Genomic DNA, 17,886 nt, shown 5'->3' with positions numbered 1-17,886 from the left:
GTTTTCCTCTTTATATGAGAATGTTTATAGAAATAGTTGTTGGGAAGAAAATTATTACAGTATAGACCATGTGATGTAGTGTTCTATTCAATTTAATCGATAATGATTTCTTTATTTAATTTTTTCTCCAGTGTGAACTTGCTGTGCAGCACCAGAATCATAGACCAAGTGTACGAAACAAGGAAGTCCATGGCATCATCTGTGGCCCAGCAGTTCTTTGGTTGTTATCTTTCAAGGCAGGCATGGGCAGATGCCTGGCTTACAGCTGGAATATCTCGCTATCTTATGGGACTCTATGTCAAGAAATACTTTGGTTTAAATGAATACAAAGACTGGATTCATTCGGTAAGTCTCACTTTATTTATTTATTTATTTATTATTATTTTTTTTTTATCTGTTTGTACATACATACATATACCAAGGCTTTTTCCCCCTTCCAAGGGAGGTAGCCACAAAAGGAAAGGCATAAAAACACTCCCACCCATTTCATCCCTAAATACACTCCACACCCCTCCCACCCTTCCTCTCATCTGAGCACCTCCTGGATGACGGGTCATCCCTGAACCCTGCCCACCGCCCTGGGTCAGAAGCAGTGTCGCAAGACACAGCACATCCACAGCAAGGCCGCTTCATTTAATCGGCGACCCCCCCTCTCCGTCCCCCTTTGCATATAAGGAGAGGACGGGGAGAAATCCCTTCGGGCTGCGTCAAAATTTACTCACACATACTACCCCACCCCCCACCCCCCCGCCTATTCCTCCTCATGTCGTCACAACATCATCCATATACAACCATTCTCCACTCACCTCTGTCTTCCGTCCTCTCCCGTCCTTCCTCAACAGACATTCCCCTCTTCCCCAAAGCCCCCTTCACCCCATCCATCCACCTCATCCTAGGACGTCCCCTCATGTTCACTCCCTCCACATCTGCCTTCCATACCTCTTTTACTAGTCTTTCGTCACTCATTCTTTCCATGTGTCCAAACCATCCTAATATTCTTTCATCAACCCTCTCTCCCAAATCCTTTTTTACCCCTGTTCTCCTCCTCACCTCCTCATTTCTCACTCTATCTAGCCTAGTAACCCCCACCATACTTCTCAGACACCTCATCTCAAACACATTCAAACTCCTTCTCTCTTCTTCTCTTATGTTCCACGTTTCTGCCCCATACAGTGCTGTTGGCACAATCACTCCTTCATACAGTCTCCTCTTCGCATCCATTCCCAAATGTCTATTTCTCATTACACTCTTTAAACCACCAAGGCATTTACTCGCTTCTCTCAATCTACATTCTACCTCCACCTTCACTCCACCTTTTCCTGCTACACTTGCACCCAAGTATCTAAAACTATCCACTTCCTCCAGTCGCTCTCCCTTAATGTTCACTTCCAGTCTACTGCCACTTTCACCCCTTGTACCTCTCATCACCTTACTTTTACCCACATTTATCTTTAGCTTTCTTCTATCACATACTCTCCCAAACTCTGTTTGTAATAGCTAATTAAGTCTTGTATAGTAATGGAAGCTCGCTGGCTAAGTGGGTTAGGGCATCGGTACTTGTGGCTAAGGTTGAGGAGGATGACAGTTCTAAAACTGCCATCGGTGAAGTTGAACCAAAGGCATAGTTCATTAAATTCCATGCTACAAAGTCCTCTGTAAGGGCACTGTTCTAGCCTCCCGGTAAGGGGAAATTTGTGATGTTAAACCATATCATAATAATGATGACTCGGACTACAACTAAGATTTTACAAATTGAATTATTATATCAAAAGCATCTTATATGACATAACTGTTGTTATATCCTTAATTTTGATGGACTCAACTGTAAGGGGGGAGAATATAAGTAAATAAATCATGGCCAACAAAGGCACAGTTATATAATCAAGTGCAGGGGAGTAACAAAAGTTTTAGGATTTATAATGGTAGACTATAACTTATTTCAGAAAGTGAATTTCTATCTGTGTGAAAATGTAATGTTATAATACATTTGTAAATATATACTTGAAACCCACTATTGGAGAAATAATATCAGAAGCACAGGAGATCTGTATATTTCGACTGCTATCTGTAGTCGTCTTCTGCTGAAGAGGAATACAGATAGTAGTTGAAATATACGGATCTCCTGTACTTCTGATATTATTTCTCCTATAGTGGGTTTCAAGTGTTTTATCTATGTAACAAGGGCTTTTTGCACCATATAAGGGAGGGAGTCAAGTCAATTTAAGAGAGTGAATTTAAAAATTCTATATCCTGAAAACAGGAACTACAAGATATCATCACCTATGAAGAAGAGTACGGAGGAATAATCTTGGATCCAAGCGCCACTCCATCAGACCAACACCACCCGCTCCACATGGGCTCCAACAAAGACTCGCAAAGCTCAAAGGATTCGTTTTACTTTAATATTCGTAACCCACATGCATGTTCACCTCGCTATGCCGAGATGTACTACAAAAAGGCACATCTTGTCATCCGTATGCTTGAATTTAGGATTGGACAGGAGCTCCTGCTTCAGGTATTTATATTGGAATCTAGTTCTGGCTTTTCAGAGGAACATTTAGCTTGTTACCTTTTCTAAGTCTAATAGGATTATAGCATTACATAATGTAAGTAGGAGCCATACTCTGGTATGTTTAACCTCTTCAATATGAGCCAAATACTTGTGTGCAAGTGTTAGGCTGCCTGATGTACAATGAGTCGATGATGCATCACAATACAGGAATACCTCACAATACAACTGAGTTGAGTTCCTAGTTTACTGGTCGCAATGCAAAAATTCGTATATCGAGGTTAAGGGTTTTACATGTAAATAATAGGGGGTTGTGTTCATGGACCCTGTCAACCCCCTCCTCAATTTCTGCCTCCTGGGGCTTTCACATACACCCAACATTTGTTTTACCTACTTTATAGCTCTCGGTTGTATAGTGAGGTATTCCTGTATGCATCTTATCAGATATAAAGTTACAACTGTAATATTTTCCTTTCTCTCATTTTCTTTCACCCTCAGTGTGGATAATCACTGAGAACACATACATGCATACATATACCAAAAGGTTTTTCCCCCATACAAGGGAGGTAGTAATACTCCACTCCCATCCACCCCTCTCCCTCCCTCTTTTCTTGGCTCCTCCTGGATGAGTCATTCCTGCATCTCACCCACTGCCCTAGGTCAGAAGCAGTGTTGCAAGACACAAACAGAAAACATAATCAAGCTTTTTCACAGCAAGAAAGGGTCACTCGGCTACAACTAGAAAAAAAAATATGATCAGGACGTCGACAGCGGCATCCTTATATACCCACTCGTGCCTCAGGAAGCCGACATTGGCATCCTTGTATGCTTGGGGTTAATTAATTTTTCCCAACATTTTGGCTTTTACACACTTATCACTATATCTTTTCTCCCTCAAAATGAAAAAGCTGAAATTCAATCTTTCATTCGGTCAGCTTGATTTTGGAACATTGATAATATATCCAGCTATACACAGTAGAAATGGTATCCATATACATTAGAAATGGCAAGAATGTACACTGAAGTCCACAATGAGTAATACTCTCACTCATATTATTCAATCTTCACAACTGTTATATAGCTTAAGGTATTCAGTGATCCACAGAAGCCCTTAAGCTTCTTAAGACAATATTGGAAGAGCTCAGTAAAGTGCAAATCTTAATGAATATAAGGTATTTTTCATAGCAGTCAGGAAGTTAGAAATAATTCTGAGTAAGCTATTTCAAGCGAGAGATCAGAGACTGAAGTTGTTTATATTTAGTATAATGATTGTTGTGATGCATGAGGTGGAGTGGGTGGGGGGATGGGGGGTGAGGTAGTATGTGTGAGCAAAATTTGATGCAGCCTGAAGGGATTTCTCCACGTCTTCTCCTTTTATGCATGGGGGGGATGGAGAGGGGGGTCGCTGATTTAATGAAGCGGCCTTACTGTGGATGTGCTGTGTCTTGCGACACTGCTTCTGACCCAGGGCAGTGGACAAGGTGCAGGGATGATCCGTCATCCAGGAGGTGCTAAGATAAGAGGGAGGGTGGAGGGGAGTGGAGTGTATTTAGGGATGGAATGCGTGGGAATGATTTTATGCCTTTTCCATTTTGGCTACCTCCCTTGTAAGGGGGGAAAAAGCCTTGGTATATGTATGTATGTACAATGATTGCATTGAAAATGAATTCCTGCTTGTCTTTCTCACAGGTTTTCAATAAACATCTTTCATTGGGAAACATTGCTGCAGCATACAAAGGTCATCCAGTTGGATGGACAAACATGCTTATTTCAACCTCAGCATTCACAAAGGTAAATATACTTTTATGATGTAATTATTGTACTTATATCCCTTCCTTTCCTTCCTCCTGTTTCATATAGGGTAGTGATTACATAAGTCTTACTCAATCAATATTTAGGGATTTTAGTGACATTCCCCTGAATGTGTAACATTTGAAAACTCCCGGAAAAAATGCTGATTACTTTTAACATCCTCCAATTTGCTATCCTTCCTAAGTCTCACCTTTACCACCACAGTGGCTCCACTTGTCCAGTGTAATATTTCCCACATGAATGTAAGCACTAGTTATTTCCAACAAAATATTCTCCTTTGTTACTCTGTTCACTGCTCATGGATGTTTGCTGGTGGAGTGAGTTAGAGCATCGTTACTTTCAAGGGAGGTTGAGGTGACAGTGGTTGGAACCCTGGTGCAAGCGAGTTGAACCAAGGGCATGGTTTCTTAAATTCCATGGTACAGAGACCTCTGTAAGGGGGTCCCTTCTAGCCTTCTGATGGGGGTAGTTTGCAATGTTAAACCAAATCATTATCATCTTCATTACTTTGCATTTATTACCATTCTTTTTCAATATAAGAATCAACACCGTGTGAGATCGAAACCTTTATTGGTATTTGCACCAATAAAGGTTTCGATCTCACGCGGTGTTGATTCTTACAGTCTTGTCGGCTTTTGCCATTGTGTTTCATTCTTTTTCAACACAAATATCAAGTGTGGCCCAGGATTGTGGGGCTATTGTTCATTGCACTAAGTTTCCATTCAATAAGGGCACTACACAGGGAATTGTAGTCCTCGATCACATTTTAAGGAACCTCTCTTTGTGTATGAGTCACCTTCCATGTTGATGTTGTCATTCCCTAGAGTGTTTGGCTAAGAACTTTTATCTCCCTGAGGAACACCGGGGCTGGAGAAGTGTTTTCCCACAAATCTCCAACAAAGTATATTTTGTGTTGTTGGCATATGTAACTGTGTACAATGAAGTCTCTCTTGATGTATTTACCTTCTTGTATTTTAATGGAAGGGGAGCTACGCTCATGGTGTCCTGTCTCTGTATCTCGCCATATCTAATTTGCTCATAAATTCCTCTTGTATTGTTTTTGCACACACTATTGTTTCGTCTAGTATGTTCCATACATCCACCACTCTGTGGGTAAAGCTGTTCTTTTTCATGTGTTGTATTTGGTGTGTTCTTGTGTCTATGCCATAGGACCACCCACCAACCCCCAGCATGGAAGGAACTGGGGGCCAAACCGTCACAAAATGCCCTTGCCACCCATGCAAATGGCACGAATCCCTTCCATGTAGTTAAGGACAGTGTGCTCATCTGTAAGCTTTATAATTCAAGCTCTCTTGACAAGTCAACATAGTGTATGGAATTCTCGTATTATCCTCATCCTCATAAGACTTGACCCAGTGTTTGACTATGTACACTTGTGACTGATAGTAAAGTGTGTATGCATTTGTATGTTGTTGTTGTTGTTGTCGTTCCCTAGACTGTCTCTCCGAGCAGTCCCGTCTCCCCAAGGAATGCCACAGCCGAAACTGGGTTTTCCCACAAATCCTTTATAGAGTGTATGTTGTGTTGTTTGCGTGCATGATTGTGTATAATGCAGTCTTCCATTATGTGTTGTATGGTATGGGGTGAAGTGTTACATCCTGGGCAGCTGTTCACAATGCAGTCATTCAGCCTCTTCTGGTATGTTGATGCATGTGTTGTATTTGTATATTTCCTTTTTCTCACATCTGAGTTTATGTTTGCCCCCTCCCCTTCCTCTTCCATCCCATCTCAACTTGTCCTTTCTCCCTAAATGAGATGGTTTAAGTAACCTATAACATGTTGAGCTAACAGAATTTCTCTCTTATTAATCTGTTTTTATATTGTAAGGGAACCTGGGGACAAATATACAAGTGGCTGGTATCATATTACTAAGGATTCTCAGGAGAACCCATTTTGTAGAATACAAAGAGCAGTATAGGTTCCTTTGTCAAATGGCATTGGATTGTCCCAGTATCCTGATGCTGTCAGGATTATGAGACCCAACATTGTAAGAGAATGAAATAGTGAACATCATTCCCTTATTTGGGAGATCTTCTATTAATTAAAAAATAAGTGCACATTATAGTTTAGAATATACTACTTCAATGTGGAGACAAGATTGTAAATGAAGGCTATTTCTGGTTTTGTTTGTCTTTCAGGCCATATTTACAGTGACTGGGAAAGATATCACCGTCTTTTGTGACCAGTGGGTAAGACAAGGCGGGCATGCCAAGTTCAACATGAAGTTTCTCTTCAATAGAAAGAGGTAAAATCTAAGTTCTCCATCGTATGATTTCTATTGAATTTGTATGCTTAAAAGGTGACCATATTTGTAAGAAATTGTTATTTTACTTATGATAAGTAATATTAAAACTTGATTTCAAGAAACATCGTGGAAATGACAATCGAACAGAGTTACATCGGTGATCTAGGCATCCGACGTTATGTTGGGCCTTTGGTTGTATGGCTTCAGGAATTGGACGGAACATTCAAGCACACGCTTCAGATCGAACACACGGTAAGAATTTTTTTTCTATCTCATTATTTTGTTGTACAATATTCTTTAAATCAAAACATGTTATCTTCTGTACAGTTAGACTTTACATACATATACCAAGGTATTTTTCACCCTTATAAGGGAGGTAGCCAAAGTCAAAGGCATAAATCCACTCCCACCTATTCATTATTATTTAAATTGCAAATTTGATCCCCATGTAAGAAAATGTGAACATACAGTATTATAAATTAACATTCCAGGACCTGGTGCATAATGGTTGGTTGTATTTTCATATTCTTATATTTACAGCTCTCAAAGAAGGAGATTGTATGTCATTCAAAATCAAGAAGGAATAAGAAGAAGAAGATTCCTTTGTGCACTGGAGAGGAGGTTGACATGGATTTGAGCCACTTAGAGTAAGAGCAAATGCCAAATTGAAATCGCTCCCCAAATAGACAATCTACTGGGCGTGAAAGTTGTTATTATCATTATTATTTTCTTTTCCCTTTCCTGCTGAACAAATATTCCATTTTTTCTCAAGGCTCTCTTCATCCCAAATTGGTTGTATTGATCAATTTCATCAATTAAAAGGGGAACATTCTGCTCAGGGTTGGAATAATCGTAGACTTACTAGTTTCTTTAGAACCTGTTTATAGGTTATTTGAATAATGAACATCATAAGCTATTATGGGATTTTAGGACATTGCATTGTTCATTGGCATTTATCCAGATACATGTGACACAAGTTTTTAACAATTGTAGACTTGTATTAGCCATTTGACATGTTCAGGTACTTAAGATATTCTGTCTTATGCTCAGTCAAGACTCGCCTGTGTTGTGGCTCCGTTTGGACCCTGATATGACAATGATGCGTGCAGTGGAGGTTGAACAGCCTGATAACCAGTGGCAGTACCAACTTCGGCATGAGCGTGATGTCACTGCACAGACTGATGCCATTAATGCCCTGTATAGACTTGCAAAGCAAGGTATGTAAAACATTTATCCTTTTATTTTTCTATACATACATATACCAAAGGCTTTTTTCCCCCTTACATGGGAGGTAGCTTTATTTTTCTATACGGTCTGTATATGCTCAACCATCTATTTGCCAGACAAGATTGTGAGCAATTCTGCAAACCCCAGAAGTCTGGAGATTACTATAGTCCAGCCCCAGTACATGCCATATATCTTTCCAGGAGGTGCTGAGATGAGAGGGAGGGTGGAGGGGAGTGGAATATATAGGAGATGGAATGGGTGGGAGTGGTTTCTGTGCCTTTTTCTTTTTGGCTACCCCCCGTGTAGGGGGGAAAAGCCCTTGGTATATGTATGTATGATTTGTACAATATTTTGTACAGAATATATATTGTCCAGTAGTTTCCTTGACAATCAGTAGTGGTCTTTATTGTTGGCTACTTGAAGCAATGTATAAGAAATTTGAATGCTGGACTTTTGCAGTTGTCAGACAGATTCTGGCAGTCAGAAAAAATTAAGTAAGGTTGGACAGATGCGGAAAAAATTATTATATCCAAGGAATAGGGGTCTGGCAGATAGAAGGGTGAGTGTATAATACATATTTATTGAAAATCCTTTTCCTCATATGAAGGGGGTACTAAGTCTGAACAAACACCCACATAAAAACAAAAGCAAAAATATCTGGTCGTACAGAAGTGGTTCTTGGGCAAGGTGATTGCTATGAATTTAGTACATTTATGTTGGGTTTCTGGATGCTTGATGGCTGAGCAAGTTAGAGCATCGCTACTTATGGCAAAGATCAAGGGGATGGCGGTTCAAACCCTGCCACTGGTGAAGTTTAACCAAGGACATGGTTCATTAAATTCCATGCCACAAAGTCCTCTGTAAAGGGGCACCATCCTAGCCTCCCATTTGGTGGGAGTTTGTGACGGTAAATTGAATCATCATCACATTGGTTTTCTGGATGGGTATAGGGAGAGTTTATGTTTGACTTGGTTGCCTTCCTTGAAAGGGAGAATGGGCTTTTTGCTATATGTACAGTACATATATGTGTATATGTATATATATACATATGTATAGTATATATATATATATATATATATATATATATGTATATATATATATATATATATGTATATATATATATATTTACATATATATATATTTACCTAGTTGTATCTTACAGGAAGGGGAGCTATGCATGTGGGGTCTCAACCATATCTAATTTGCTCTTAAATTCTTGTATTGTATTGTGTGTGTGTATGTATATATATATATATATATATATATTTATATATATATGTATATTAATATATATATATATACATATATATATACATATATATATACATATATACATGTATATATATATATATATATATATATATATATACACATACATACATACATACTAAGGCTTTTTTTTTCCCTTACAAGGGAGGTAGCCAAAAAGAAAAAGGCATAAAATCATTCCCACCCATTCCATCCCTAAATACACTCCACTCCCCTCCACCCTCCCTCTCAAATTCATGACCAAATGTAAAACTTGTTCCTTGCATAATGTACTCCTTTTGTTTAAGATTTTTATATTTTGTGTACAGGTGCAGTGACCACAGAGATGCGTAACACCTTAAATGCTATTCTAGAAAATGAGCAGTGTTTCTACAAAGTGCGTTGTCAAGCAGCTCACTGCCTTACACAGGTAGCCAATGCCATGGTTGCTAATTGGAATGGACCTCCAGCCATGATGCAGATTTTTCGCAAGATGTTTGGCTCTTTTTCATGCCCAAATATTGTCAGGCTCAATGACTTCACAAATTTTCAAAATTACTTCTTACTTAAGGTAAGTGACATCTGTTTAAAGGCACTCCAGTAAGAGTCTTCAGTGTTGATTATGTAGATGAATATTGCTCTTCCAGCAACCACACCACCATATCAATATGCTCAGCCTCACTTCAGCCACAAACAACATAGGAAAGAATTCATGATCTCCCCTCAGATCACTTCTCCATGAAAATAATTGGAATTTATAAGGAAAATCATTCCTTTCTGCAAAAAAATATTCATTGTTTACAAAGAAAGCAAAACAAAATGGAGTAATTATGCAGAAGTTGAAGACCTTGATAACTTTGATGCAATTTTGATATAACCTAAATGATTGATCAGTGCATTTATAATTCTCTAGTATAATAGTTATTTAAAAGATATCTTTTATACTTAACCATATGTTTACAAGCATGTATGTTTTTCTCAAGACTCTACCAGTGGCTATGGCTGGATTGAGGAACACCCATAAGAGCTGCCCACCAGAAGTGTTGGGATTCCTTATGGATTTGTTCAAATACAGTGACAATTCAAAAAATCAGTTCAGCGACAATTACTACCGAGCCTCTTTAGTAGATGCTCTTGCAGCATCTGTTTCTCCTGCTATAGTGGCACATGATCCTCCCACCATCACTGCAGAGGCTATAGGGGAGGACATCAAGAAAATTCTTAGTGAGGTAAGAATATTTTAAGTAAACTTACCCGGAGGTGCCAAGATAAGAGGGAGGGAAGATAGTGGAGGGGAGTGGAGTATGTAGGGGATGGAATGGGTGGGAATGATTTCTATGGCTTTGTTTTTTTGGCTACCTCCCATGTAAGGGGGAAAAAACTTTGGTATATGTATGTACCTATGTATGTACCTGTACATACATGAATGAATAAAAAAATAAATAAGCAACACCTAAACTATTTCCTTCCCGTTCTTTACCTCTAGCCCTGTTTCCCAACCAGAATTATGTCTTCTTTCACATTCTTCATATGCCAATCCTACATACTTATAGCAAAGGCTTTTTCCCCCTTACACGGGGGTAGCCAATCCTGGTGCTTATATTTTCTTGCTTCTCATGAATTATTTCCAGCCTTCCTTGCACGCACATCACACTGAGTTGACTCACATTTGTTCAAAGGATATGGATTTTGAGATGGAAATTGAACCATTACCAGAATATTTAGATATATCTCTGTTTTCATTTTACATACATTAGTTCTTCCAGTTTTTATGTTAATATTAATTTATTGATATTGTGTTAATGAAAGAAAAAAATTCATTTATTTTTATGATCTTTTTTGTATTGATCAGGTGACACGCTTCTTGAACATGGAAAAATTACTCCCCTGCTACAAGTTCACTGTGACTGCTGCCTGTCTGCAGGCCATGAGGATTCTACAGAGAAATTTACATCTTCCTCCCAAATCAGACATTTTCAAGAGTTATGCTGCATATCCACAATTTATTGGTGAGTCTAAGTCACAAGTTTTTGCTCATTTCAAACTTAAAATTTTAATTAATATCAGTCTATGTATATACACTGGTGGTGTAATTAGTAACATGCTGGTCTTGCATTTGCTTAATCGTGGGTTCAAATCCTGCACTCCTCTCTATGATTCCCATCAGTGACTGTCACCTGCCCCAGCAATCCAAGAGCATAGAGTAAAGATAATGGCTATGTGTCTCCTGGCTTTATGGATTTAGAGAAAACTTATGGCTGGGGAGACAGGAAAGCATTGTTGGAGATATTGCAGATGTATAGGGTAGGGGGAAGTTTTAACCCCTTCAATATGATGACACCTACATAGGCGTCATGAGGAGCAAGTGGGTATGCGAGGATGCCGATGTCGGCATCTTGATTATATTTATTGTAGTTGTACCTGCATGACCCCCATACTCTGTAAACTGTCTTCATCATATTTTCTATGGTTATCAAAATTCACGGGTGAAAGAGAACGAACAATACAGCGGTAACTTTATTTTTTATAATGCGAGTATTATGACGCAACATCGCACGTCTGGCAGCTAATGCTGCCCGCGAGATTTTGTCCCGGAGTGAAGGGGTTAATGTGCACTTGGATGGGGTGCTATGGGAGATAAATGTGAGAGTGATGGGCAGAGAACTGGAGATGGTGAAAGAGAGTGGAGAGAAGCGAGAGGTGAGCCAGTTGTTGTTTGCGGATGACACTGCACTTGTGGCTGGGTCAGAGAATGGTCTAAGGCAGTTAGTAAAGGAGTTTGAGAATGAATGTGAAAGAAGGAAGTTGATAGTAAATATGGGTAAATGTAAGGCTATAAGATAGGGTTGATGAAAGAGTATTTGGATGGTGTGGACACATGGAAAGAATGAGTGAAGAAAGACTAGTAAAAGAGGTACGGAAGGCAGATGTGGAGGGAGTGAACATGAGGGGACATCCTAGGATGAGGTGGATGGATGGGGTGAAGGGGGTTCTGGGGAAGAGGGGAATGTCTGTGGAGGAAGGACGGGAGAGGACAGAAGACAGGGGTGAATGGAGAATGATTGTATATGGATGATGTTGTGATGCATGAGGTGGAATGGGTGGGGGGATGGGGGGTGAGGTAGTATGTTTGAGCAAAATTTGATGCAGCCCGAAGGGATTTCTCCCTGTCTTCTCCTTTTATGCATGGGGGGACGGAGAGGTGGGGTCGCCGATTTAATGAAGCGGCCTTGCTGTGGATGTGCTATGTCTTGAGACACTGCTTCCGACCCAGGGCAGTGGACAAGGTGTAGGGATGATCCGTCATCCAGGAGGTGCTAAGATAAGAGGGAGAGTGGAGGGGAGTGGAGTGTATTTCAGGGATGGAATGGGTGGGAATGATTTTATGCCTTTTTCTTTTTAACTACTTCCCTTGTAAGGGGGGAAAAGCCTTGGTATATGTATGTATGTATAAGGTGCACAAGGGGTGAAGGTGGCAGTAAGTTGGAGGTAAGTCTTAACCCCTTCACTCCAGGCCAAAATTTCACAGGCAGCATTAGCTGCCAGACACACGATGTTGCATCATAATACTTACATTATAAAAAATAAAGTTACTGCTGTATAGCTCTCGTTCTCATTCACCCATGAATTTTGATAACCATAGAAAATATGATGAAGCCAGTTTACAGAGTATGGGGGTCACACAGGTACAACTACAATATATATAATCAAGATGCCGACATCGGCATCCTCACATACCCACTTGCCCCTCATGACGCCTACGTAGCTGTCATCGTATCAAAGGGGTTAAAAGAGAGGGTAGAAAAAGTGGATCATTAAAGTATATGGGGTCATATGAGACTGGGACTTAAGGACTTGGGGTGGAGGTAAACCATAGAACAAATAGTAACAGTAAACTCACTACGCAAGCATGGGGCAAACCAGCACATAGGAAGGGTTCTAGAGAAGATTTATACAAAAGGTACTTCTGCAATTTGGCTACGTAAAGATACAGAAAAGATAAAAAAAAAAAAAATGGAGAAAGGAGTATGGCAGGGTGATGCAGTTTTACCCAAACTGTTTACAGCTTTCCTGGAAGAGATTTTCAGAAGTTTTGAGTTAGGTTGAGAAAGGTTTGAAGAGCAATAGTGAATATTTTATTCACTTTAGATTTCCAGGTGACATTTCTTATTTCAGAAAGAGCAGAAGACTTGCAATATATACTGAGTGATCTGAGCAAAGATAGTTTTTAAGTAGGTTTGAAGATGAACATGATCATTCAATCTATTGCCCCTGTTATCTCTTGCAGAAGACCTGCAGCATTCAGGTAACTGGTAGCAGCCTCCAGGTGGGACCATAAGTCACTTAGGGAAGATATATTGTGTAGCTGTGTGGGGATAGGTATTGTGGGGTGTCGTAGTATGTGTTTTGTGTCCTCTGTGTGATGGTTTCATCTGGGGCAACTTGAATCTGTAGCCAGGAGCTATTCTGTGTTGGTACTGTTTTAATACTGAATGGTGTCCTGAGCACAGGCCTGCCAATGTGGTTTTTGTCAGCTGTGTGAGGGTGTTTTCTTTGGGGTTTATGTCTGTGGATTGCTGTTGGGGTATTGAATGTAGCAGTCTTTCTTGAAGGGTTTGTTTAGATCAGAAAATCATTAAAGCATAGGTATATATGGTGTGCATTTCCTGAAAGTGGTAAGATATTGTTACCATGTTTGCATTTACAGTATTTGACTTACATAGAGAATGTTTGTGAAAATCTTGGTAATTTTCATATTTCAGATGTGCGAGTGGCTGCCATAGAACAGTTGGTAGATGGTCTGCGGGTTGAGGCAAACCACGACGACCTTGATTTTCTTCTTACCCTAGTGGAGACTGATCCAGTTCCTCAGATACGTTACGAGGCATTACGACTCATGTGCAAAAAACCGCCATTTACAATGGGTCACTCACACAAGCTGGATAGAGAGTCTTTGGTCGAACGTCTGTGGAACCTCATGAGGTAATTAAAAGCAATTAAGGGAATTGTGAGCTGAGGATATGGTGGCATTTATTTGGTAATTTCATATCACTTTCAACAATCAATCAATCACTCTGTTGTCATGATTCTATCTCACAGGAGACCCATGAGTACCATTAACAATGGCTACTAGTTCAGTAGTATGCAGGATGCAGGGATGACCTGTCATCCAGGAGGTGCCAAGATAAGAGGGAAGGAGGAGGGTGGAGGGGAGTGGAATATATAGGAAATGGAATGGGGGGGAGTGGTTTCTATGCCTTTTTCTTTTTGGCTACCCCCCATGTAGGGGGAAAAAGCCTTTGGTATATGTATGTATGTACTAGTTCAGACTAAATCACTCAATAGGGTGAATGAATGGAAACAGCGTAGTAAAAATGTCTTTTGTATGTTGTATTTTTTTTTTAATGCAGTCTTCAATATAGTTGCCAGTTTTAACTCTTTATCTTTCAGTTCTCATACTCTCTTCCTTACAGTACCCCCCTCCCTCTTCACCCCTCTCTCTCTCTCTCTCTCTCTCTCTCTCTCTCTCTCTCTCTCTCTCTCTCTCTCTCTCTCTCTCTCTCTCTCTCTCTCTCTCTCTCTCTCTCTCTCTCTCTCTCTCCCTCTCTCTCTCTCTCTCTCTCTCTCTCTCTCTCTCTCTCTCTCTCTCTCTCTCTCTCTCTCTCTCTCTCTCTCTCTCTCTCTCTCTCTCTCTCTCTCTCTCTCTTGTCAGAGAAGTAGTTGATAAGACCAGATGTGTCATAATTTTTAGATAGTGGGAAGACCACATCACTTTGTGGAAGATGTACCAGGAACACAAAATGCAAAAGGCAAGGGAAATTACCTTTGTTATTATGGAAAATGACTCAGATGCAAATGATCAGACTGACAATGTGTTTAGGTGAGGTCATTATAATATAAATGGTTCATATCCAATGAAAATGAAGCTTAAACTGTAAGCTATAACAAATGAAGTAATCAGCAAGTCTTGGAAGTTAATTACCTCCCTTATAAGGGAAGAGGTCCATGGTGTGTGTGTGTGTGTGTATATATATATATATATATATATATATATATATATATATATATATATGTAAAAATATATATATATATATATATATATATATATATATATATAAAATATATATATATAAATATGTATATACATACATATACATATATATATACAGAATGTTATGTGGAGAATTCAGCATAATCATTCATAGAATACATGTTGTATGGGGAAAGCTGTCAAATACTGCTATGTGTGGATAATATCTTCCACCAACAAAATCAGTCTTCCTCAACATCAGCATGGCTGTTATTTCTTCAATGAGGAGCATCTGTCCATTTACTCCAAACTATGACAGAATTCCCTTTTTTATTGTTTTGACTTCGTATCAAACACCTTTATTAATGTAACCTCATGTACGATTATAATGGGTGCAATTTAGATGGAAGCATTGTGTACTCTACAGTTCTGGGCAGCCGAGTGACTCAAGGGTACGGTGTGCAGCAATGGATTTATATTACACCATGTATGGCCGACGACGACCCGCATGTATTCCGCACATTGACCCAGCCATTGTCGTCAACCTCAGGAAACCTCCAAACCCCCCTATTGAAAAGGTTGAGGTAAGTTGGTAGGAAATGTTTGTTGATCTTAGAAAAAAGGGGTTAAGAATGTAAAACCCTTGATATATTTCATAATTAATTCACAGGATACTGAAAGTAATGAATTGAAACCTAGTTATAACCTCTTCAGTACAAATCAAACTCTCACACAGAGCATCAGATGCCTAATGTGTGATGATTCAGTGTTGCATTACACTACTGCCATTATAACATATAGTCACTGCTGTATTACTTGTTCTCTTTCACTCTAAGTAATGATAAGCACAGAAAACATGATCACGCCAGTGCACAGAATTTGGGGCTCAGTCAGCTACAACTATGAAATAAATACAGTATAATCAAAATGCTGATGCTGGCATCCACGTATACCCACTCACACCTCATGACGCCTTGTAGACATTATCATATGGAAGAGGTTAATTGCAGTATGCAGATTCGTAATACCTGTTTGTGCTTGTGCATGTCATAGGGCCAAAATTAAATTTATGAATATATTACTTTCTGTGTATATTAATCATAGTTTAAGTATTTGGGGTGATATCTTTGTAGTTTTTGATGCTGTTATTATTGCTTGCTTGCCCATGATGTTATGACAAAAGAGTCTGTTGTCTGTTGTGAAGAGTGTCTTGCTGCATTGTTTCCAACCCAGGCAGTGGGCAGGAGACAGGGATGACCCTATCTTTGAGAAGCAAAGAGGTAAACAAGGGTAATTGATGGGAGTGGGTACATTCCTTTGACTTGGATACCTCCCATATAAGGAGAAAGAGGCCCTTGGTATATAGATAGTGAAAAGTATTGTGTTGTGGTGGTGTGTGATTGAATTAAACCAGTATGTCCTGTGTGAGGTTAATGAGTAGTGTTTTGTAGGGTGGCAAGCTGGAAAACCATCTTGCTTGTGGGAACAGTCAATCAATTCATTGCCTTAGATCTATCTTGCAGAAGACCTATGGCCTCAGTTAACTGGTAATAGCCACAAGATTAGCCCATAAGGTCCTCAGTGAAGAAGTACTGAATTGTTGTCAGGTTGTCGCATATGTGGGGCAGCATAGGATGAAGTGTTTGGTGTTTTCTGTGTGATGATTGTAGTTAATGAATGGAATAAACTTCCTGCAGAGACAGTTTAATGTAGTTCAGTTCGAAGCTTCAAGATTCATTTAAGTAAAAACCTAAGCTAGATGCTGTAATGCCTGCCATTTATTTTATATTATTTGTTTATTTGCTTGTTATTATTTGTCTGGTTATTATTTGTCTGTTTATTATTTGCTTGATTATCATTTATTATTATTTATGTCAATTTATTATTATTGACTATTTATGTTTATTATTTAACTTTACCCATTTATTTATTTATTTGATCTATTATTATTTGTATTATTATAATATTTATTTATCATTATTATCATTTTTTTCTGCATCCGACCTAGTTATGGACCAAAAGGTCTCCTGTCGGCATGCTCCTCCTTTGTAATCCTTTGTAATCCTTTCTACTGTGGCCATGATGATGACGTTCCCTAGACTGTCTACTCGAGCAGTACCATCTCCCTAAGGCACACCGTGGTTGGAATGAGGTTTTCCATAAATCCTTTATAGAGTATATGTTGTGTCTATTCTGTGTTGGTATTGGTTTAGTGCTGAGCATATATGCACAGTGTTGCTATCGTTTCTTGTGGGAGGGATTTCTCTGTCGAGCTTATGTCCGGAGCATCTTGATAAAATAAGGGGTTCAGTGATTGGTATTCAAATGCTTCTTTTTTGGTATTCTTATTGTCCATCTATCTATTAAAAAAAAAAAAAAAAAAAAAAAAAAAAAAAATCCCAGTTTAACAGGTCCTTAACCTGGACTTTAGACTTCTTCTCTGCAATTGAAGTACTGTATTTCAATTTGTCATTCTCATCACCGAGTTATTCTATTATGCCATAGCAAATTTATGGATTTTATCTGTATCTCGGTACCAAAGTCTGTTTGAAAAGAACTATTTGTTTCATAAAGTTCCTCATCTTCCAGGTAAAAACTGAAGAACCACCAACAACCCCAGTTCTTGTGAAGCGGGAAGCCTTGACAGATGACGAAGAGCTTGCGAAAGACAAAGACATAAAAAACATAGAAATGTTAGTTCAGCCACAGCCACCTGTTTTAGAGGACAGCAAGGTGTTCATCAAGGTAATGTCTAATATTCGTAAGCTTATACATGCTATCACACTCATTAAA

At 39.2% G+C, this 17,886-nt stretch overlaps 1 protein-coding gene across 4 annotated transcripts in view; it reads left to right on the top strand.

Annotated features, from left to right (window-relative positions):
* Positions 1–17,886, top strand: part of Taf2 (TATA-box binding protein associated factor 2) — a 29,997-nt gene that overhangs the window by 9,992 nt on the left and 2,119 nt on the right. For all 4 annotated transcript variants that reach the window (XM_076173822.1, XM_076173821.1, XM_076173820.1 and 1 more), the window contains exons 11-23: positions 132–345; positions 2,261–2,515; positions 4,199–4,300; positions 6,481–6,587; positions 6,707–6,839; positions 7,128–7,234; positions 7,638–7,804; positions 9,392–9,633; positions 10,046–10,291; positions 10,915–11,071; positions 13,826–14,045; positions 15,521–15,677; positions 17,683–17,838. In XM_076173822.1, the coding sequence (XP_076029937.1) occupies positions 132–345; positions 2,261–2,515; positions 4,199–4,300; positions 6,481–6,587; positions 6,707–6,839; positions 7,128–7,234; positions 7,638–7,804; positions 9,392–9,633; positions 10,046–10,291; positions 10,915–11,071; positions 13,826–14,045; positions 15,521–15,677; positions 17,683–17,838 (2,263 nt within the window). The remainder of the gene's footprint in view (positions 1–131; positions 346–2,260; positions 2,516–4,198; positions 4,301–6,480; positions 6,588–6,706; positions 6,840–7,127; positions 7,235–7,637; positions 7,805–9,391; positions 9,634–10,045; positions 10,292–10,914; positions 11,072–13,825; positions 14,046–15,520; positions 15,678–17,682; positions 17,839–17,886) is intronic.

This window comes from Oratosquilla oratoria, chromosome 35, assembly GCF_046742065.1.
Source record: "Oratosquilla oratoria isolate Oo_2021 chromosome 35, ASM4674206v1, whole genome shotgun sequence".
Lineage (NCBI taxonomy): Eukaryota > Metazoa > Arthropoda > Malacostraca > Stomatopoda > Squillidae > Oratosquilla > Oratosquilla oratoria.
Note: the sequence above shows the minus strand (reverse complement) of the source record. Positions and strands in the feature narration are given on the sequence as shown.